The sequence below is a fragment of the Dryobates pubescens genome, chromosome 4 (genome assembly GCF_014839835.1).
Source record: "Dryobates pubescens isolate bDryPub1 chromosome 4, bDryPub1.pri, whole genome shotgun sequence".
Classification (NCBI taxonomy): domain Eukaryota; kingdom Metazoa; phylum Chordata; class Aves; order Piciformes; family Picidae; genus Dryobates; species Dryobates pubescens.
In genome coordinates, this window is record NC_071615.1 from 38,778,728 (window position 1) to 38,803,898 (window position 25,171).

General features: G+C 37.5%; 1 protein-coding gene across 1 annotated transcript in view; it reads right to left on the reverse strand.

The window, feature by feature from the left end:
- AGMO (alkylglycerol monooxygenase) overlaps nucleotides 1-25,171 on the reverse strand; it is a 190,782-nt gene that overhangs the window by 106,175 nt on the left and 59,436 nt on the right. Inside the window, exons 4-5 of the mRNA XM_009903069.2 lie at nucleotides 7,138-7,241; nucleotides 1,078-1,173 (exon numbers count right to left, since the gene is read on the reverse strand). Coding sequence (XP_009901371.2) covers nucleotides 1,078-1,173; nucleotides 7,138-7,241 — 200 coding nt within the window. The remainder of the gene's footprint in view (nucleotides 1-1,077; nucleotides 1,174-7,137; nucleotides 7,242-25,171) is intronic.

The window sequence follows — 25,171 nt, forward strand, 5'->3', positions numbered from 1 at the left end:
TATTGCAGAGTGTCAGACATCTATCAATGATTTTAGAAATGTGCCCACCAGAAGTGAAATTTCAACAACAGAAGTTTGCTATTGGGTCACTCTCAGTAGTTTTGTGGGGTTCCTTTTCCTTTCTTTCCTTTTTATTTTCTTTTTTTAAATGTCTTTTTAATTTTTTAAAGGAAAGACACAGAAAAGAGAAAATTAAAACTGCAATTGAAGAAATACAATTGCCCCAAATAGCAGGTAAAGAACATGAAATTGTTTCCAAAATAATTGTCCTACAAATCACATAATGAAACTACATAAGGAAAAAATGCATCTGTAGAGACAGAGTAATCAAAGGAATATGTGTTGTAGAGATAATTAGCTAGCAGCCCAGCAGAGGTAACTGAGAAATATGCTGCTGAGATACAATGTGAGATACCTTTAACCACTTTTACTGCAATGCAAGGGAGATGGCAGAAGGCTGTTCAAGTACCTGAGAAGTGTGGGAAATGATTCACTAATTACAGTGGGTTATTAGCTACATATGTATGTAAAAGAATATGGTCTATGCTCACACAAACCACAAATAAATTGGGCAGTCATAAACAAATAGTCATGAGATAATCAAAGAATATTTTTCACCTGAGAATTACTTGCACTAGGAAGGAAACAGTATCGGACTTCAGTTGCAATTCAATATGATCTTTAAGAAGCACTGGGTTCTGAATATATTCCCTAAAATATTTATCTGAGAAATGAAGTAAATTTCAGTATCTGCTACAAATGCTTACTAATCCATCAAAACAGGGAAATACAGCATTCAAATAGGAAAAAGTTTTGATTCCTCACAGTTTGGTGTTTTGTTGTGTGTTGTTTTGGGGTTTTTTTAATCTAATTGGGACCAACTGGCCTCATTGCTTCTTATAAATTTAGCAATATATATTCAGAAGAAAAAAAAAAAACCAGAATAAAAAGGAACAGATGTTTCTCCTTAAAGAAGTCAGACAAAGATTTTTCTTACACAATAAATCAACTGCTAGCGCATTTGCAGGACACTGCTGCAGGCTAACTCTTTAGGTATGGCTTAAAAACCTGGTTTACCTCTGTATGAATCCAAAACTGGTAAAGTAGATTGAACTGTAGATGAACAGCAAACACTGAAGGAGGAATGAAAAGAGCCATGGGCAAGTTGAAGATCTGAAAAATGAGGAAGAGAATATCCATTAGAGATAGAATTCTAAACTTGTGATGGTTACCAAAGCACTATTTCATGAGTTCGAAGTACTGCACAAGGTTAGTACCTCCATAACGCAGACATTACATAGACTAGATACTGATTGATGAGTTACTACTAGATGTGCTATAGCAAATGAGACATAAATGGATGCAAAAGTGACTTCCCAAAGGTCATACCGAACAAGCAGAAAAATCAAGTGAAGAACTCAGTAAACTTGAGATTAAATGCTTATTCTGTGTACTATATGGAGCAGACTAACATTTCCTTGACACAAGGGTTCACTTATAGGATAGAATAATCACAGAGTAAGCAAGGTGTGAATTTACAATACCGTAGCTTTTCCATCTGACCTCCCTGTGTGAGAACCATAAGGTCAGGGTAGCTTACTTGGCTTTCAAAGTTAATTGCAAATTCTCACCTTAACTTCTTCACAGCACCTCCCTTGAAGCCTCAATATATTGCTGAGTTCTAAAGCTGTGCAAGTATGAAAACAGTGTCAGAAAAATGTTTACTTAGGAAAGACACTGGTATCCTACACACAGAGAAATGTCCCAGCAGTTTCACAATTATCCACACAGAGAAATGTCTCAGGAATTTCAAAATTAATTGCTTATCTCTCTCTGCAACAGAATAAGACTTCCAGGAACTTGATGTTTTAAGTCAGTCTGCTTTCTTCAGAAAAAAAAGGGTTATTTTTTTTTTCCCCACCTCCCTGCCTGACACCATCTTATATCAGCTGTACTAAGTTAATTGTTCCCTAAAGTACACAGAATTTTATCTATACCAAAAATTAGCACAGGTACCATCAAAATCTTAAATCTCCTTAGCACTCAGGAAAATATAAGTAGTGGATAAGAGCTCCCTAAAAAACACAGCAAAAATTGCAAAATCCACGTTCAAGTTCCTATTGTTCTCCTACAAAAACAAACAAACAAAGAAAAAATCTTGGAACATCAGAGAAAGCAACCTGATAGCTACAACAGGCCTCCTGAGCCAAGAATTCCTTTAGTGGAGGTCTGCACATAGCATTTAATGCTAATATTCCTTAAGTTTATATCTAAGGGTCTACCTGATAGGTAAGATGTCACACCGGGGCTGTGATGTGACTGACGCTCTTGAGAAAAATCAGCACAACCACATCTCACTGCCATAAGGTAACTAAGGTCCTGCAATTCCATCTCTCTCTGCAGGCTTCAACACCAGATGACAACTGGAGCACTAGAAAGAAACCCTTAAGTCACTGCAGTATCACCTGATAGGGCTGGGACAGCTGTGATTTCAAAAACTACTTTCAAAGGCTTCATGGATCACAGCTGCCCCGCAAAGTGCACCTGGGGCATTTCTGGTTTTAAAGTTCTTTTCCAAGAAGAAAAAGAATTCAAAGGTGGTAGAAGGATTACGCTGAGCTTCTGGAACTTGGGGGAAATAATGCAAACAGCTATTTTGTTTAAATCAGTCTGATCCTCAAGGATGAAGTGTTTGCATAGCATATATAAAACAAAACAACATTAAAAAAACATTTAAAAGGTGAAATTTCCACATTCGATCCTAAGAATCACTGAGACTAAGTAGACTCAGAAAAAAAATCACAGCAACTCTCACTTCAGGTGGTGACAGTAAAAGCCTGTGGGGGGGATGTGGCATTTAGATGTGAAAATCTGGAGTAGACAAGGGCATGAGACTTCTTGAATAATTAAAATCACAGATCATACTGCCTTGTGCAGAAGACTACTAAACAGAAAAGTGACTTTCAAATCTGCAGTACTCCATGCTCTGAAACAGAAATATTTAGAAGCGTCAATCCTTTTTCTGAATTCCCTTTTTTCTTCTTCTTCTAACCTCGACACTTCTCAGCATTTAAATACTAGAAGTAAGTGAGCTACAAAAAACCCAACAAAACCAACAAACAAAACAAAACAAAACCCCCAACAATACCCAAAAAAACCCCCATAAACACAAAAACCACCATCCAAAAAACCTGAAATAAACCACAAGGAAACAAACCCCAAACAAACCAACAAAACCTACCACAAACACAACAACAAACACCACAAAACAAAACAAACACACACAAACTGGGAGAGATTTGTCCCAACAAAGAAAGAAGGCTGCCATGTTTTTTCTCAAAGGTTAGCCTACAGTGAAGCCAAAGCAGAAGTAGGACCTACAGCCGCATTTAAGTACAACTAGTGCAGTTTTCTTTTATTATTGATCGTACCTGTCTAAGGGCATGATAAGAGCAGGAAATTTTTTCAAGGGCTGGAAAGGAAGTTGATTTTTAAAAAAACCCAAACAGATGGTTTTCAGATTATTCATGGAAGTGGTTGCAGGATTGAAAGCAGGGTTCAAAATTTATATACTTTTCCCCTAAAAGTATGGCGAGCAGTTTGATGGTATTTATAAATGACTCAGAGGGCAAAAAGCACCATCTTCATATTTATTTTTCAACCTATTTGTCATAATGAGTATTAGGATTTCCCTGTTAAGTGGTGAAATAAGGGAAGTTTTATATAAATCTACAAGTAAGTTTGAGACAGACAAAGGAGACTGCTTTCCAAACTGCCTTATGTCTTCTTGCAGTGTAAGCTTTGTTTAGCACAGAAAGGATTTCAAAGATCATTTACAGAGGCAGAAACCATAGAGAGGAATGAAAATCTCTCCCATGCAAAAGATTTGGTTTCTCCTATTTGTGGGTCCACTGAAACAACAAGAATGATATAGTATTTTTGTTTAAAATCGTTAAATAATTTTTCACTGGAAATGCTAATTCACCAGATCAAAACATTTCAAGGGAATGTGCCACCTTTCACTAAGCTGTAGAGGAAAAGCTTTTCTGGATCCAAGATGGAATTTCCAGTCAAAATTGGGAAAAAACAATCTTTATCACACACAGGTCTTTTCCCACTTGTGGATTCAGCAACAGAGACTGAGCAAGCACCACAATAACTGGCAACCTGGTGGGAAAGGCACACAGCAAGAGGTTTGAGGGATTCACATCTGTGGCTGCTGCACTGCAGCTATGTGCCTGCACACTCAAGGCATTGCCCCTTTTGAAGGGTATGTGTCCATTGCATGCTCTCTGACATGGGCATGCTCTACCTTTCTACCTCTCATTTTAAAGCAAAAGCTTATAAACGTTTCCACTATGGAAAAAGAAAAATTTCCAACTCCTGAGGTTAAGCAGGAGGGATGAGTTTCTTGCTCTGCCCCCCACCTTTTCCACGAGGGTCTCTGGGGCCACCTGCCGCTGCATCCGTGAAGGGGCTGCAGAGTGCAGCAGGGCAGCTGCCAACAGCTGGTCCATGCGCTTCTGTAAGAGTTTTGCAGGAGTTCAGGACACAAGAAAAACACATCCCTTACAGATCCCAGACCTGGCAAACTCCTCAGTAGATAAGAAGTGAACTTTGTGACTGCTGAAAAGAACAGTGTTACTATTCCGTTTCCAGACGTATATATAGATGTTTCCACTGCTTTGAAACCAAAAAGGCATAATTCAACCCTTTATCTAAATGTATAGTCTAAAGCTATCAAATTATTATAGATCTAATATCTGAAATTAAATCTTACCCTTGGAGGAAAGTTGAGAACCAGTACAAGGAGATTTAAATCGTAGCTTTTCAAGGTGCATATGCAAACCTCTCCTTTCAGAATTACACTTCAACTAAGCCTTTCATCAGAAGCAAAAATCTATACAGCATTAACTTGCTGCTTTCTCCTTAAAAAAATAGCATGCATCTTTTTCCCACAAAATGGGTTTCAAAACCATCCCACAGTCTTAACAGCAAGTCTGCCCCTTCACTGGAGTAACAGAAACACTGTGTGCAAACGACATGAAGTAATGCACATTTGGTTCCAAGTTCAGGAGTATATCTCACGCCACTGATTGTACTTCAAGCATGTTTTTCTCTTCTCTTTCATTACACATCTTTTCTATCAGCTAAAGCACAACCCACACAGATTAATATGCTGATTTATTTATCTTATAACATTTAACTGGAAACACATACAGAGCTGGCAGCGGAACAGTCCCACAATCCCACACCATCCACCACAACTTTCTCACAGCTCCCACAACTGGATGTCAAATTGCATTCAACAGTACACATTCAGCAACATCAGATCATTCCCAGAGATTAGCTGAAAGCTTCCCTGAGTTTCAGCTTTGAGGCAGATGCACCTATGGGGCTCTGGACAAGGCTGGCAATCCAAAAAAATAGGAGTGGTAAAAGAATTAGCAAGGATTGTGTTCATGGTCCGTAAGGCTTTAGGGAAAGAAAACTGGCATATGTCTCAAAAGTTTGGGGGGGACACAAACCAATATTTACATTAACAAAATGCTTGCCTAATGCCAAATATTTGGTGAAGAAAATCACTGCATACAAAAGTACTATGGATTTCAAGGTTCATTTCTCTCTGCTCAAAGCAAATGAATTGTAAATGCACATATATTATTTGCCAGGTGATACCAGTGTGGTCCTCAGGATGGTCTTCAGAATCTAAGGCAGCTAGACATCTTGGCCTCCCTGAATATTTTATGGTCTCTAAGGTATTATCCTGAAAATCATGCAGGCAGACAAAGTGCTCATGCTCACACCCATATGTACACACAGGCTTTTTGTCTTTTTTTTGAGTTATTGTTTTTGTTAAGCATTTGCACATATGGTCCCAATGGGTAAATGTGCAAAGGTTAAGTCTTTAACATGGCAGTATTTACATAGGAAGCAGAGTTGTGACAGAGATGCATCCCTTCCGCTATTGTTCATTATGGTCATTTAAAGCTGAGGCACTCCTGCCACCATCAGATGATTGTTTTCTGAGTAAGAAAACAAGAAGAATTTACATAGAAGACTTCAAGAAACAAATCTAAGAAGTAGTATCTGTTTCATGACTTACAGAAAAACTAAGCATTTATTTGCAGCCTAGCACTTTAACCCTTTTTAATATCACGGGCTGTTATGAACAACAGGCTAAGTCTATGCTCAGTTATGTGAGCACAAATCTAGAACAGCTTTACTGAAGTTAATGGAGTCACATTAGATTTGCATGTGGTGAGCATACACTATTGGCTTTGAGTCACTTCCTGATAGGCTAGTTGAGATTGAAAGAAGACTGTGGGTTTCCTCATCCACCAGTGTTATAACTCACTGAAGAAGGGTGTCTATATATGTATGTTACATATATAAAAATACATTGAATATTGCTTTTGAATGCAAAAAAACCCCAAACCACTAATTTTGAAGTTATTACTTAAAACAAACAAACAACAACTAAAAAAAAATAATCAAATTACAACCTGAGTCAAAAGAGAATAGCAGTTATCTTTGGCCCCAAACACTGAATAACATGTTACATTTCTGATTGTATTTGGACAAACATGGTTTTAAATCTGTAAATGAGTACTCAATTTATGTTGCACGCGTACACAACTCAGCATTTAAAGAGAAATTCTGTCTGAAGTAACACTAGGCATACTGACTGCCCTTACTGAAGTACTGACACATGATGTGAATGAGCAGAGACAAACGAAAGCATTTGCATGTCAAAAGCATTCAGCAATGATTTCTCTCCTTGCCCCTTTCAGTTATGCAGAAGTATTCTAGCATATTCTGATCTTTTCCTGTACTTATGCATGAATAATCACAAGAAAAAAAATTGTCCCATTTTACTCAGTTATGAAAATAGAAATGGAGAGTTATAACTGGCCTTCTGAAACTTAACTACTGTATCTCTTTTCAAGTTTGCTGTAAAAACATTAATGACTGTATTTTTAAAGCTTATGATTCTGATTCTTCAAATTCATTTTCCATGTTTTCAGTGTCAAATATCTGTAAAATCAATGTTTTTTCTTCAAAGGGCAATAAACACTACATTTTCATTTTCACAAAGCCATGTTGATATTGAGTGTCAAATCTTATGCAACTTACCCAGGAGGTGTATCTTTGCAGTACCGATTGTCTCAAGGCTGTGAATAAGTTGTAATCTTCAGAGCTGTGGTGTATTTGGTGCGCTGCCCACAGTATATTAACCTCTGCAAAGCACAATTTCTAATGAGTTATGCTGTAGAGAACAAAGCAATATTTGTTTCCCAAGACCTTTTTTCTTAAGCTAAATACAACCAGTTCCCCAGCTTGCATTTTGCTGTTTTACTATAGTAGAGCAGGTAATAAAACCTAGTGCTCAGAGCAGAATTTGGGTAGGCTCACTTCATTGACAGTAAATGGACACAGGTCAGTGTAACTTTCATGCTGAGGAAGACAAGGCTCTGGCAGGAACTAAAATAATTGCTAGAAGAGCAGAAGTGTGAGTGAAATGAGGAATGACACCTTTAATGCACTGCAATGAAGAATATTCCAAAATCCTGGTTTCTCATTAAGTACAGATCTGGGTAGCCCCTCTGCATTGTGTATTGATATCTGGACAGTCTTAAGTGGGAAGTTAAGACAGAAATGTTCATGGCCATCAGATGCATAGCTATGAGGATAACCTTAATTAGAGAAAAATTAGAAAGTGGGTGGTTAGTGCAGCCTAAACAATGCCTATTCAGCATAAACTGAAATTTTAGGTCACGTGCAATTCAAGAGATAAAATATACACAAAACCCTCAGCTTATGACAGAAAATACAAGTTACCTGGCTGTCTGCCAGCTGCACACTCCTGTTGCCACTGAGCTGTTTCATCAGAGCAATTAGAAAAATGCCTTTAGAATCACATTCACAGAATTATCTTACAGTGTGTCTTTTAAAGTCCTGAAATTATCTAGTGCCAAGGTTACATGAAATAGTTTAGGTCTGCCAAAAATTCCTCTTAATGAATCTCCAGGAGCCTTCACCATTTCAGGATACTAGATAGCCTTATAAGAGGAGATAACAGTCTTGTATGCTAGAAACTGAGAATTTTATACCTATGAATTTTGAGAGTTACATAATTTCCATGACAGCATCATTTTTGAATGTCCTCTAAGCCCTTGCAAATCCTTACAACTCCTGAATTAAAACTATGATTCCAACTATCATAACACTACACTCAATCTGCAAATTCTTCCTTCTTTAAAGGCATTTGTTTCTGAAGGAACAAGTGTTCACTACATCAAGAATTAGTGATCTTCAAAAAAAACCAACACCACCTTAATGGTTCTGTCTAACAAGCTCACTAGGAGACGAATTACTCAGGTGAGCTTCAGTACTCAACAATAATTTGTATTTGAAATGTTTTCTAAGACCTCAACAGAAGCTAAATGAGTGAACAAAGCATCTGAAGAGGTGGAGGTTAAAGACCTGTCTCCTTAGTTGTTTTAAAAGCATTTACTTCCTATCACAAACTGTGTGTAACACAAGCCTCCACTCAATGAAGTACAGCTGTGCAAACAGGGTACAGTAACTGGATCTTGCTTCTTTCCCTCAGTCATTTTTCAGCATTGTGAAAAGTTCAAGGAAGGGAATCTATGATGATTTTTACAGTCTACTTTCATTGTAGTTAAGGTCAAATGGTTTTCAAAATGAATTACTAAAAAGGCATTTTATTAGCATTCATTTTTCAATTAAACTGCCTCTTACACTAACAAGAATATAGAATGATGTAACTGAATATTGGTTAAGTGTTCATCTTTCAGATGTGCAAGTCATCTCAAATGCTCTATCATTCAAAAATATACCACAGGAACATTAGGGGCATAAACAAACAATTCTGTCACAAGCAGTTTAACTGCTAAAGCTATTTCTGACTTCTGTTACAGCTAAGTAAATTAAATCCTACTCCTTACTCCTATTCTTGCCAACATCAATGGCACAGACTACGTTAAATTCCTTGGCTAAATAAGCAGAGTTGATGACTGGAAATAATTTTTGTCTTAAAAATTTATCTGAAGAAACTGATCATCGATAACATTTTACTTGAAGCAAAAGAATAACATCATGAATAAGTGTGAAATAGATCACCCCAACACTCAGTTTGTAACCATTAGTACATTGAAAATATTACAATCATAACACCTAAAAGACATCTCACACAGTTCAAGTACTCTTCAAGGAATACAGCTGACTGCTCACCAACTACTCGTGACAGAAACTGAAACGTATGTGTCTATAGAAGGGTTGTGGTTTCACTTTTTCATTCATGATGATAACTTGAAGCTAAATGAGGAAAGTAATTGGAATGGGAATTAAAAAATAGAAGATTCTCTCACATGCACTTTCTCATATTTATTATAACACAATGATCAAAAAAAAAAAGAGAGCAAGACCAAGATATGGTGATTTCCAATACACTATTGTTAAAAAAAGCCCCAAACCCAAACTGTGTTGGAAATGGGAAGTGTTACTGCATTTTGTAGATCCATGAGAGAAAAGTCAGTGATGGGATTGGAGAAGTCAAGCAGAAAATGCTCTAATGGTATTTTTGATGTTACCTAAGTCAAGCGTGGTTGCTAAATACAACTTAAATAATGCATAACTGCCACACACACATATACAACCCCCCTTCTTTTTGATTCAGGAGAAGGAACATCATAGAATCATAGGATAATTCTGGCTCAAGAGAACCACAGGAGGTATCTACCCCAACATCCTGCTCACAGCAGGACCAGCTTTAAATTCTTAAGTTCCACACCCAATTGGGTCTTGGGAAGCTTATGCATCTTTCGCCATTAAAGAGAATAATCTTGAGCAGAAGATAAAGGTGGTATTTCCTTTTCATGTAGTTTTAAGGAAAGTTACACAAATTATAACCCAGCATGTCCAGGGCCTCCTTTCCTGAAGTGGCTTTCCCCAAGTTTCTGTTAATGGGTATAGACTTGACAAGCTATTCACATCTGAGGAACAAAACAACTACTTCTTGATACTGAGTTAATTATTTACACCTTATTATTACTGCTGTACAGACTCAATAATTTCAACCATCATGAAATATAAACAGTAAAAGGATCAGCATGAAATCCCTAAAAAGAATTAATTATGCTACGTGGATAAGTGAGGAAGGAAAGAAAATTGATGCTACATAGAAATTGCTGGATGATGGGCAGGTTATCATCTAGTCCTTGGTTTTCACTCCAGCTCAAGTTTCCATGAAGTTATCTCACAGTTAGACCTGCAGCTGCTAAAACCAGTAGGCTCCAAGCAGTTGAGATATTTGTATCCTAATACTAATTGTGAAGGAAAAGAATTTGTCCTTTTTAGCATTAGTTCAATATATGAATTCTATTGATAGCAGGAACAAAATCAGAGGTTAAGGCAAGTGGCCTGGTGAAGAGAGAGCTTTGCAGGAGCTTATTGCAGAATCAATGAAGCAACAGTTATCAAGACTGCTCTTTGCAGCAGTCCCACTTTATTTTCTTTTCTGTGTTTTACAAAAGGAAGAAAGATTAATGATGATGTTATTTTTTCCTACCTCATCCCTCCCTCTCTCCTCCTAATTAATACATAAAATGTAATGTTTCACAAATCATCACAATAATATTGGTATGGCAAAAAATGGCTTTGCTTAGCCTTAGTTTCTATTTCAAATTCATTTGTAACTAATCAAATCCCTTTCTATGAGGCCCAAAGATAGACCTAATGCCTGGGCTATATTTCATTACTTTGGAAGAATTTATTTTGTGGTAGCCAAAAATGGTCATTGTGCACATGAGATTTCTCTTTAAAAATGTTGGGAGTTCAAATGAAACTTTGCTGTTGCTGATATCTGTAGCTTTCAGTGATTTCCCCAGCCCAACACATTTAGATTCAGATTAGGAGAAAACATGTATGTCAAAAAGCCCTGTACTCATATCAAGGAGTGATGTTAATTAAAATTTATTACATAGTCCTCAAAATCAGCAAAATGGTAAAGATCTGGTGAATCCTCTGTGAATAAAAAAAAATACTTCTTTGCACACAAATTTATAAGATTTGAATCTACAATAAAGTGGAAAAATACCCAGAATATTTAGAAATACCTTCATATGCTGAATCACATAAAGCTTCTATTCTCTTTCAGCCAGCACTGGATTGTATCTATGAGAACAACTCAGCATGCACTTAAATTTGAACCTTCATTCTGACTGTTTGCCAGTCTTACAAGATTAGATACCTTCAGTATTCAGTGAGGAACTGAACTACAATTTACCTAAGTAGAAACTTAGGAGATAGCAAAATTACTGTTTCTGTGACATGGATTAGCACATTACAGCTGCAAAGCCAAGTGTGTGGTGAGAAACCCCTTGCCCACAACATGGTCCCTGCTGACCCCAATGTGGAAACTTGCTTCCAAGAGCAGTTGTAACCCACAGTGCTTCTGCGGCAGGTAATCAGTGTTGCCATTTGCCTACAAGCAATAGAAAAGGGATCATCTCATGGGTCTACTTCTCTCCAGGTCAACTGAGGAAAGAAAAATGGCCTGGGAGGTAAATCTTCCATTCATTACTTTTCTGTGCATTTCGGCTCTCTCTAAAATAGTAAGCTAGAGCAGAATACACAGCATTTCAGGGTTGGTTTTTTTTGCACCAAACTGTTAGCTTTGCTTATTCACAAGACAACAACTGACCACTTACTACTTTCCTGATTTTTAATTGATCTGTTCTGTTGATACATCTGAAATGTTTCAATAAACATCTTCTCATGAAGGGCTTTTTCAAAGTCTCGCTCTGTGACAGATTCTATACCTACATGGGATAAACAACCACCAAGACAGAGCAGCAGTTAAGTTTTGCTACTCAGAGAGAGAATTATGGGATTTTTATTATTTTTGTTTTAATAAAAGTTGGCCAAAAAAATGTATTTTGGGACACAGAATGGATGCCTGTATTAAAACTGGGAAATCACCCCAGAATCAATTCCACTTCACTGAAAAACAGAAATCTAGCTACACAGATTAGCTGTCATCTCCACAACAGAAGTAGATATGATCTGCAAATGACCTTGCTGTCTACTCTGTTGTGGTGCAGTCCCTCTTTTGCTACTCTTCTGATCCAATTTTGCTTTATGTTATCATGTTTCAGTGTTATTCAGTAAAAGTTCAAAAGTTATTTGCCAAAAGCCTTTCTTTGCCTTTCTTGCTATTAGAAATATAATTCTTATAGGAACAAATTCTTTCCTCAGTTAAGCTGAGGTAAGCACAGTGCAGTGCAGGCTTAATGAGAAAAGAATTAAATCCAAGGAATTTATCTGGAAGACTGTGTTATATACCACACACAACGAAGCATATATAGAGGGAAATGTAAACTGGGGTTTTTTCTTTTTAATGAGATACATTTTTCTTACACTGGGGCCTTGGCTACAGTGAGAGATAGCAGTTAGTTTGTATTCTCAGGATGATCACATATGTAAATAAAAAAAGCAGTTGTAAAAATATGCAAGTTCCAGTGATGAATTAGACTTGAGGTTCAATAAGGAGCTTCAAACACCTCTCTTAACTTTCCTTCTGTGCAATTTTATTGAGAAGTACCTATGCATGTATATACCTGACACAAACCAGTTCTCACCATTTAGGAAGCAGGAGTGTTGCTACTGCTTAGAATAATAGAAAAACCAGATGTTAGTCTTTGCTCCCAGAGTTTGTATGCCAGGAAAGTGGAACAATTCAGAATCACCTCTTCAGCCTCAGGACTATCTCTTATTTTTTTTTGGTCATATTGCAATGAAACATATTATGGTACCCAGGTAATTCCAGGGTAGGCAATCATATACAATGTCACACAGCTAGTTGCAGTAAATAATGCTACCATGAGACATACTGCAACCACAATCCAGCAGCTTAACTAGGAAATTTCACTAGGCATTCAGCATCTGCTCCTTCCATGATGAGAGATGCGCTTTTCTATGCTTTGTTCAGCATTATCTCTGTTTTTCAGTCCTCTTCTTAAATTACTGTATGTGGTCACCAAAATATTTACTGAGTGGGCTAACTTACAATCATGTAATACATGGTATATGCTCCCATGGCTTACAAGCCAAAAAATTGAAGCAACCTTCTATAAAAACCTGCCTCCAGAATCTGTGCACAAGCCAAAACCTCCTGCTTGATCTGTTGCCATACCAGTTGAAAACACAAAACTGCTCCCACACAAAAAAATCCACAATAAGATCTGCAAAACTTAAGATACAGAATGGTCTGGGGAAACGTGGGAAGAGTCAAGACAAGCTAAAGCATTACATATGCTGCCCAGAACAAAGAGGCCAAATCACATCCTCTCTTAGCCAGAATCCAGGGGACTGAAAGTTAGGTATACTTCTGAATCTGTAAAATATTTGCAATATCACGTGGCTAAGAAAGCAGAGCTTGCCCAGGTCAAAAGTTATGGCCCTTTCAAGTAATACATGCCCTGTGTTCTTTTTTTCTGGCATCCTTATAAGCATAGGACATCAATGGAAAAGCCAGAAAAAAGCTCCAGTGCTCCTGAAGACACAGCCTCTTCTAGTAGGCATAGTTCTCTAAGCAGCTAAACTGATTACAATCCAGTTACATCAATGTAAAGAACAAGAGTCTCAGTTGATTACATTAGGACAGTCCTAACCCATGGCTTTTCCATACAGTTGCTGAGATTTAACAGCTTCTTTTCACACATGCCATGGAAAACCACGAAAGAATAAAGGTTATTAGGTAAGAATTCAGAAATGAATTCACAATGACTGAATCTCTGACATCAGTCATAGCTTTAACAGAAAACGAATGCACATTCCTTTGTGGAGAAAGATATTGAGAAGATAAATGATCCAAAGCAATTTTAGCACATAAATATTGGGTTTGGACACTTACACAAAGACAAATAGGAAACACACAAAAGATAAACACACAGAAGGAATGAAGTTTTAGTAAAGTGTATATACGTAACCTCTGGAAACAGTGGAGTATTTGGCAAGTCTTCCAGTACCCAGCAGGTCTCCTGCACAATTTCTGCTATATACCAGCTTGCCTGACCAACCTGTTTCAAACACCTTCCCAAAGCCAATTAGCCAATTATTCAAGGTCTCTAGCTGCTTGGACCAGCTCTGCAGCTGGTTAAAGGGTTGCTTGCCTAAAATCTGGATGATCTTTGCAGCAAAGACCTGAGTCTTTGGATTGTGAGGAATCATGACAACAGCAGCTGTGAGGCTGTCACTTGTCTCTTCAATGGGTATGTAAGGCTTGATTCAGCTACTCAGTTTCCCAGTTGTTCTGCCTTTCATAAAAGATTCTTTAGTTGTAAGAGTCTGAAAACAATTCTGATTTGCACCAAAAAAAAAACCACCACCAAAACTATTGATGGCAGATTCAAGGATAATTAAAGAATAGCATAGATTCCTCTTTCTGAACCCAGTCCCAAGCCCAGTCATGAGTTTTCCAGCAATACTGGGCTCAAGTTTCATACTACCCTTTCTTTAGACGGGTTTCCTACTGGTTTTAGCAAAGTTTATCCACCTTACACCCTCACAGTCTCCTGATTGACACAGTATATGTCAGCTTCTGCAGCTCCTTGATGTAATAATTTTTTGCAGCATGCAGCTATATTTGCACCTTTTCTTTCCTACAAAAAGGAGCATATGGCTTATTGACTGCACAACTATAAAACAATCTATTGGTGAAATTAAAACACATATATTAAAATAAAAACCTGTAATCAATTTCTCTTCAAAGGAGAAGATTCTCAGCAGCTGGTGCAAAGTGGCTTTTGTAGACCTGACTCAAGCTTCTCCAAACAGAGCCAACTACAGGACTGGCAATCTCTAGTTCTAAACATTTGCCAACCTGTTTAATAGAACTTGGTGTTACTGAACAGTGACATCACATTGTGGTATAAATATATGAAATACATTAACTGTGATCAAACTCTACTCCTTAGCTTGATGACATAGAGAAGTGGGATTCACTTAAAAAAATAAAAAAAAACCAAACAAACCAAAAACAAAGAAAAGGAAACACAAAACACCAAACAAACCCCCCAAAACAAAACAAAGGAAGAGTTATTTCAGATGACCTATAGTTACTTTACTTCAATTATTTTATTTTATTTCCCCCAAAGTGTCTTGTCTTAGCCACTGAAACGTCAGCTTATGCAATTCAAGAACATATTAATCTTGGACAATCTTAGAAGGAAACTGCTGGAATGAAATGGGTAAAAAGAGAAGATAATTCTCCTTTTGTTTTTTTTCTGATGGGGGAGCTGGAGTGAGAGCTCTTATTCTCCTGCATTCTGGGCTGTCTCTACAAAAGATTGATGTCTGGTGTCACCGTTAGGAAGTGCAAACTGTTCAGCTTCATTGCAATCTATGTCCTCATCCTCTTGCTCTGCAGGATACCACATACTTTGGCAGGAAAAATTCAGATGGGAAGCACTTTAATGGCAAGAATGGATGCCAGTGAAACCTTTTCCCACAATGTTCAAAACTCTGAATGTCCATACATTAAAGCAACATAAAGCTGCAGGATATTAGCAAGAAAACAATAACCAATACTAACTCAGCCACATTAATCTTACTCAAAACAATAAACTCAAAGAATGCTAAGGAAATACACACACACAAAAAAGGAACTGTTATGAATTAAAGTCCTCCACCTGAAAGGCATAAACATATTTAAAAACCAAAATAAATATCCACAGCAACTTCATGTAACTTTTACCTTGTATGTTGAATTCTTGCATTCATTTTTTTGGTTCTTCATATTTCCAAGACAGGTACAATAGAATTAACACTGGTAAGTCTACACTTATTCTGATGTAAAAGAAGAATTAGCTCTACACAGCTTTTTATTGCAGAATGTTTTAGATGATTTATTAAGGCAAGTTCCATGAATGATAGATGTGTGGAAATGCAGACTAGATTTGCAAAGAAACCTACTGAAATTTACTGAGATATCAGGAAAGCCTGGGGGACATCGAGACACACTGCCTCCTTTAAATAAACTTTTGAAATATTCTAGAAAGAAACATTTTCATTCAACTTTCATCCCACTCTCTCACAGATTTGCAAACCATAGAAAAAGCCAGATACTTCAGTCAATGCACATGAGTTTTTTACTGTCTATAGACCTGATCCAAAACTTACTGAATTCAGTTCAAAAATATCCATTAACCTTAACAGACTTTGAAACTTTGAAATGAATTACATATTATACAATTCAAAGCAAAGGACAGTTAACCCTTTGAAGGCAAATTCAGATATTTAGTCAGATTTCTCACCCATGTTTATTTACACATTTGTTTTACAAATCTCAAATTTTCTTTCTCTGTGAAACAAAAAGAACCAATACAGTGATAAATGCATTGTATTTGGCATTTATGCTGCTTATCTACAGCATATGTGATTCATAGAAAAAGTAATCTGCACTTCCACAGACCACATTTGAACCAGAGTTGGCAGTACTTATACTCCCATTCTAAAGGCACACAGCTACCCATAGCACCCATCAAGCAATTATCTATAGGTGCATCTATCATACAACAGATTGGCCCAGGACTCTGTTAAGCATGTAGAAACTTAAGAGCCTTTTCCATTTATTATTTCCTTTTCCCTCCTAAGAAAAAGAACATGGTAGCCATATAGACAGATAGATTAGATAAAGAGACCAGAACACAGGAAGCTGTCAAAGCATGCAGCTTCAGCTGAAAGGTGAAAAAGAAAGGGGTGGTGTAATCTTGCCTCCATATCCCATCAAGCTGTAATCCATCAGGTAAAGTCCACCCGTAAGCATGTCAGCTAAGACTATCCAGAGGACGCCTCTAGCACCAGAACACTATCTTCAGGGGTTTCTCTCCCTCCAGTCCCTGGCCTGTCCATTCTGCCCAGAACACAGATGTGCCTAAATCAGGTCTTTACATTGGGCATACAGGTAGCAGCAGTATGATCAAACACATTCATCAAAAAGGCGTGAAACAGCCTTTAAGAAAGCTTTTAACTTTAGTGTCCATTGCTACTGAAGCCATTTCTTGAGCTTTGACCATCAGTCGCAGGAGTTACTTTATATTCCATTTTCTCTTTCCCAAAAATATTAATAAATGATTGCTAGCTGAAGAGCAGTGAAGCCACATGCAGTACAGTTTCAGGTAGAGTTAATTTCAGTGCTTCCCAGAAGTTTTGGTAATGATGTTTGTGGGCTGAAGCTGCTCCAGCACTGCCAGCAAATACTGAAACAAATTACAAGTGTGGGAGCATAAAATGAGGGTTGGCAACAGCAGCAGCTAACAGATGAAGCTGGAGGTGTGGGGGAGCAGGAAAACCAACAGGCTCCTATGATACTAATTCAGACTGATTTGTGAAAGAGCAGCCATAGCACTTGACCTGTAAAGGCACTCCTCCTACATGCTTCTGCAGCCACGTCTCCTGAATGATGTTGCATTGTCTGACTTTGAAGGCCTACAGCTAGTGGCTGCATAATTAGTAGCAGAGCTAACAGAAATGAAAGGGTTTCAGAGAGAAAATACAAAGCATGGAAAAGAATTATTTTTAACTGATTAATTGTGACATTGTAATTTATCCTTTATCTGTTTATTCTAAGCTATAAAACAAGTTTGAAAGCTCAGTGCAAGATGCATCTATTGCACATCATACTTTCCACAGACAAAAATAAGCATTAAAGCTATGAAATGCAAGATATTAGACATCACACTTACTTCAACCACTAAAAGTGTACATAGGAAATAGACCTGTGTAAGAAAAATAGGCTCTTCTGTTTCATAAAATGTCATTCTTATCTAGCAGCAATAAGGGATTTTACTCTCAATAGAAAAATAGAGAGAGTGCTGTTGGCCTCTATGGGAAGATTGTGCCAGATGTAACTAGTCTACCAAGAAAATCCTGTTACTCCACAGCCAATCTCCTCCCACAGTTAGCAGGAGAAGAGACAGGGGAAAGGGAATCTTTCTCTTTATCTGCAAAGTGTTGATTTTTTAATGGAAAACATACTTGTAAGTACAAAGTTTTACAGTGTGTTAAGACATATCAAGTAGTAAGCATTTATGTATAATTTCATAGGATATTTCATGTGTGCCAGTACCTATTATCTCTATACCCAGCACGGGAGGTCTCAAAGCTTGTAAGGTAAATGACTAACCTGTATTCACCCCAGCACTAATTTACAGTGTTTGCTAGAAGGGCCCCCCTGTAATGGAGGAAGTCTTTTTTCTCAGCTGCTCATCTAACAGACACTCAGCAGAAGCAGAATGAGGCCAGAGGGAAGCACAGTACAACTATGGTAGTCCAGGAGAAGTATATACTTTGCTACAACCCCATAGGAATTGTTAGGAGGTTACACTAGGGTACTGAAAGCCAAATAATTAAAGAAGTATCATTTACAGCACCTGGTGCCAGTATCACAAAATCTATGACAGTGGCTATAGCACAGGAAACTTTCTTGATTTTATGTCCAAGGAGACAAAAAAGAGGAAAAGAAAACACACCGGTACAGTAAATGAAGAACTTGAAAGATATGGAGGTTGGCACTATTTTCTGGAAACAGATAAAACCATTGTTTAAATTATTGTTTTAATAATTTTAAATAACATTCCTAATTTTTTCACCAGTGCTATAGAGAAGCAGCATGTGTGATTGCTGGGAACTGAGAGATGCAGGCAGAATAGTAAATTCCTCAGTTCCTTAGTTTGTAGAATGAAAATGTTACTTCACAGAGCTGTTGTTTACTTCCCTCTGCTAGCAGTAACAATTGTGCTTCAGGGTACTAAATACTGGCTGAGGGAGCTGGGATTGTTTAGCCTGGAGAAGAGAAGGATCAGGGGTGACCTCATTGCCCTCTACAACTGCCTGAAAGCTGGTTGTAGACAGAAAGGGGTTGGTCTCTTCTCCCAGGCAACCAGCACCAGAACAAGGGGACACAGTCTCAAGCTGCACCAGGGGAGGTTTAGACTCGAAGTGAGGAGAAAGTTCTTCACTGAGCGAGTCATTCGTCATTGGAATGGGCTGCCCAGGGAGGTGGTAGAGTCGCCGTCCCTGGAGGTGTTCAAGGGGAGATTGGACGTGGCACTTGGTGCCATGGTCTAGTCGTGAGGTCTGTCGAGACAGGTTGGACTTGATGATCCTTGGGGGTCTCTTCCAACCTTAGTTATACTGTGATACTCTCCTTATTCCCCCTCAGATTTACAAGACAGACAGTAATGTCTTGATAAATATTGGAGAAATTGGATAAATATTGGAGAAAAGAATAACAAATGTATTAACAGGATGTCAGCAGAGGCTATAAATACTAACTGTCTGCAGTTAAATCTAAAAGCTAAATAATTATCTGCATTTTGTTATTGATCACCACACAGATCTTCACTTACTTTTATCACACCACTATTCTAATAATCCACATATTTTCTCTGAAACTAGATTAGAAACCCTTGATCAGAGGCATTTCTTTCTGTGCATTTGTTGAGCATCCAGAGCCTACCAGCTCCAATCTCTTCTGTGACTTTGGGCTCTCCTGTGCCATAAGATCACATAAGGTCTGAATAATCAAAGTTATAAAGAAAGTTTTATAAGAGACATATACATTTGTTTCTGGAACAGGATAGGACTGGTGAACTAGAGCTCGGTGGAAAAGCAGGTGGTTGAGATTATCATCAACCAATCACATAGGCTCAGGCAAGCTGGACCAGATGGCCCTTTTTATGTTACTAATATTACTTATGTTCCTATTCAGCTGTAAGAAGTTACAAATAGTTTACCTGTTCAGATTTTCCTGACTCAAATTACATAAGATCAATGCTCTCACTTCACCATCACATTAAAAGTTATCATGACACTGTCTGTGGTTGTATTTAATAATTTACAATGTTGCCTACCCACAGGAGAAACTCGGAGGCGTAACAGTTGTTTTGCCTTTTACAACACAAATTATGTAGCAAACCATATAAAAAGGCAAAGACAAAAAACCCTAAAAGTTTAATCTAGAGGATTAAGTGCTACTAGATACAAAATCTAAAGTTAAACCATATTTCCATTTTGAAGGAAAACTAATGGCCATGACTAACTTGTAGTCACACAGATTGTATGACACATCAATCTACAACTGCACCAACTATATCTAAATTTCTCCTTCATTTAACACGAGTCACAGTTCAGGAGCTATAAATTTAAAGTCGGGAAGGTATTTCACAGGTGCATTACTTTAACTCAAAACTATACAAGCCATTTCTACACATAAGATAAAGCTTATTTTAAAATGCAAACTAATGTTAGAATGGTCTTTGAATGACAGATGTAAACTACCATTAGCAAAGCAAACTAAATACCAGTTGTACAGAGCTACAAGCCTAACTGTATTATGACTGGATGTAAGAGCAATGTACTCAACACTTCAATTTCCAAAATAGCTCCCTCCACTGTAATGTGATATCATACATTATAATATTTGACAGAGTAAACTGTGCCTAGCATATACCTAATAAAAGTTTAGAAATTATTCTGCATTTATGTCTATTTACATTTTAAATGTCATCCTGGTCAATTAGAGTCTGAGTTTTGATTCAGCTCTTCAAGCATTCCAGGTGCAGAAGTATGTGAGGCCACATGAAGAACTGCTAAGTCACATCAATCAAGAGCCTTAGGGGAAACTGCAAAAGTGTATAATCTATACCTATTCTTCAAATAGGTTGTTAAAGCATGCATAGAGAACAGGGTACTTCCTTCAGCTAATATTATTTGTAGTTATGCATTGCTGCTTCATTTCCTCCTAAATACTACTATGGCTCCCAGGATAGACTGTATTTCAGGCAGAGTTTTAACAGGATACCTCACACATTTTCTTGATCCTGATTTTGCAGACATACAAGCATTTTCATTGACACATGGTATAATGGTTTGAATGGGGGGGGGGTTATCATTTATAACAACAAAACAGCACATTTTCATTAAAGATATTGGGCTGAGCTGGCAACAGCATGGCAGGTAGAGTGAGCACAGCCAACACTGGAGCAAAGAAGACTTTGCAAACAAACCCACCTTGAATGTGGATTATTTAAATCAGAGGGTCACAATACACTTCTTGGAGTTGCACCTCTCCCTGGAATGACACACTAGGCAGGCAATACATGGGTTTTTCCAGCTTTCCCTCTTTTTCCAGCTTTATGCTTTTCAAAGTTCTTGTGTATCTGTATTCATAGAGTTTTGTTGTTCTGGTTCATACATGCATGCACTGCTGTGATAAGGCAGAGTTTAAAAGATAGAAAGCTTTCACTGTATTCCAGCATTCTCACATTTCAAGGAAAGTCAGCTGAGCAGTTATATCTCAAGGGTCCCATTAATTTGGGATCTGCTGCATATGGAGTTGTGTTCAAGTGTATTTTCCAATCAGAATCACAGAGATTTAAAAATACTTATTTTATTCTGCACCTTTATGTAAGTAACTGAGCAACTGAAACAAGGCACTATTTACCCATGTATTAAATCAGTTAATGCTGCCTCATTATTTTAGCACAATTTAAAAAAGCATTAATGCAATAAATTTAACTGAAAGAATTTATGCAGCAAAATACACTGAGATGGAGTTTTGAGGAGTTTCTATTGAAGGCCATAGCTGTAATCCCTGTGTGATCAACTGATTAAATGCTATGGTAATGTACTGCATATACAGATGTTAATTTAGGCAAATTTTATTCTGGTTTTGCATATTTTAATGAAGGTATTTATTCTGGACTACTTAATCTCCCTGTTTTAATGCAGCAGAGAAGAGCAAAATCTTCATACATAATCAGTCTGTATATCAGAAGGGCACCTAAAAAGTGAAAAGAGCATAGGGCAAACCGAATATACTCCATGCCAGATACCATACTCTTTTCCCACAATTCTTCTAACATATTTCAAGGGTATCAATATTCTACTGGACTCTTAGATTGGGAGATGGACACACACAGAGTCATCACAAAATAAATGGCACAGCCACAACTTTCTGTTCGCCTTTCATTAAACTCTCTTCCCTTCCAGTAGAGAAATCAGAGGAAAGGTCAAATCATGCTCAGACCTCATGGCTTCATGAGCCCAAATAGGGACAAAGATCTATTTAAGGAACATCTGTGAGTGAATTTGCTATGAGCATTGGCACTTTTTAACTGTTTAAAGATTCTAGAACAGTTTCTTTTTATCAAAACTGGTTAGAAGCTTTTACTTTCATCCAGTTTAAAGATAAAAATAAATTATTCATTCTACAATTAAGTTTATTATTAAAAAAATCAGAAATACGATCTGATGTCATAATTTCATTATTTCTGCATTTTACCTTATATTACTTAAGTAGTTTTGACATATCTTAGGTATTCCTATCATAATCTGTTCTATTAAACCAGACAAAACCAAATTGAGCCCAGGAAAGATGTCCCACTCATGTGCAGCATTTCAGCACTGAATCCTGCAAGGTGCTGAGGCTTCAGCAGTGTAGGGTGTGCCAGTCCTCTCTTGAGACAGATTAGAGCAACATGAAACAATGGGACTCCCTAGAGTCATAATAAAGTTTCTTGAACTTAAACTCTAAGAGAATTTCACATCTGCACTGCCCTATGGATGTTAGGAGCTTACGTATAAATTGCAAACCATATGACCCAAGAAGTATGCAGTTTATGACCTCGTGCATCATGAAATCTACAGGTGGAGGAGTCTTCTTGCATCTTAGAATGAACCAGAAATTACAAATGTTTGCATTGAATTCTCAGGTAAATCAAGATAATAACGAACCATACAAATTCAGAAGATTGTTCCCAGTCCCTTTTAGAAATATACTACATTAATTTTTTTTTTCTTGTATGTCAAAATGTTGGAGAAGGTCTTGACAAGAAAAAATAACCGACTGATTAATCTCTGGTTGTACTGGAAAAGACCAATAAGATTATTATTGAGAAATACAGCTGTTCTGCTCTGAAATTTTTGGCTTCCCTCCCCAATAAATAATCCTGAGCCTACACAAGTTAAGTCTTTCAGTATGATGCCTAATGTTTTGATCTTTGGGTGTCATCTTGGTCTTTGGAATGGCCAAGCTACAGCTCCAAAGTCTGTGAGGGCAAAACACCAGCTCCAGTTCATCCACTGCTGCTGATTTTCTCAGGGAAGGCTTTACCCTATGTTAACAACATTCTCATGGGAACTCTGGTTTAGAATTAGGCCAGTTGCTAGGATGCCTATGGCATTCAGAGCAGAACCAAAAAAATACCACCTTATATTCATGGGCATCCTCTACTGAGTAGCACTCCTCTGCCCTTCAGCTATTCACTTTTCATGTCAAGATGGATTTGCTGCTTCCTCAGCCCCAGTAGAAAATCACTTAATATACAGAAGAGAAGCAGGCTACAGACAACACAAGAGATTAGGTGGGTTTTTTTTGAGCTCCTAACATAACAACTCCTTTGAAGTTACACAAATGTAAAATCAAGAAAGCTGAACAAAATGCAAATAGGATTTGGGGTCCTAAAGCATACCATATTTTGTGTACTCCTCTATCAAGTATGTTGCTGTATATTGTTGAATGACTTCCCCCACCCTCTGCAACACAGTCACCCATTGCTATACAGGTAGAGGCAGCTGACTATGGACATAAATTATACTCATAACCTATTTTATTAGGCCAGTCTTCAGAACAGCTGAACTTTGAAACTTCAAACGTGCATGTAGGGATTTGCCAGTGACCACTATTTTGGATTAATGAATGAGCCCCAGAACATACTGCAGATCTGATGAGATCTCCAGCTGCAACTCAGAATTACAATTTATCATAGATGAGATCTGCTGGGTTCTATTAGGAAATTATTTTAGAAGTAGGGGAGTGAAGATGTCACAGGTCACAGCCAAGGGATGCCTGAGACCGTCTGTTGCAATTCAGGTGGCCTTATACAATTGAAAAATCTTTAGCTCAAAATACATCTGTGCAACCAACTCTACCATAGCAATTGTGAGGACAGATCAAAAACTAAGGAAAATTATACTATATTCACTCATTAAAAGTACTTTCCACAAACAAGAAGAATTTTACAGGGCTTGACTGAGGTCATAAGGGAGAAGTTGCAAGCAACAAGTACAAAGGATAGGTCACATCCTGTATAAATACACATCAGCCATGTGTTTGCTGCATGTGGCCTCAGTACTGCTGAGGGAGCCATGAAGGAAAGTCTCCAAGAAAAGAGGCTAAGGGGTGTAATTTAAGAACAAAGAAACCATTAATACTAACATTCCAAGGAGACCTTTACAGTTATAATATTAAGAACTCATATTTTATAACTTCATAGATATAAAATATGCACTTTAACCATTTACTTACTAAGTCCAAAATGTTTCAATTTCTCTGCAGCTGCAGGAAAGTAATAAATGATTTGGTTGCCCAGGGAGGTGGTTGGGGCCTCATCCCTGAAGATAATCAAGGTGAGGGTCAGGAGGGCTCTGGGTAACCTGATCCTGTTGAGGATATCCCTGCTTACTGTTGAGGGGGTTGGACTAGGCAACCTTTGGAGGTTTCTTCCAACCCAGACCATTCTATGATTCTAAGTTAAATAAAAACAAATTTTAAAGTCAATGCAGTGTAACAATGCTACCTTCAAAATAATCATCTAAGTATTTAAATTAGGAAGTATGGTAACTAATAAAACAAAACACTATTTGTACATCATATTTGATGGAAGCACAAAAGCCCCAATGGGTGCAGAACCTAATCTCATGTTTCTGGGAGAAACTGTTTCACTGGGACTTTGTGTTCCACTGTGCCAAGCATAACATGACAATGGAGTACAGAAAATACAAGTTCTTATTAAGGTTTACATAAGCATTTTGCATATTTCTTTTTGTCTGCGTGGTAAGGTACTGGATTTAGCAATAAATGTATATGCAAACATCAACATGTGTCATCTGGATCATATTATTCATGTGATATATTGGTAAGATTATATCATCAGATCTAAGTCTGTAAAACAGAAAACCTGTAAGTATTAAGGGTTGTTCGGGGTATTTTGGTTGGTTTGTTGGGGTTTTTTGCAAGGCAGATAATTTCTGACATTAGGAACATGCTGTCAAATATATAAGAAGTACCAAATCTTTTAGG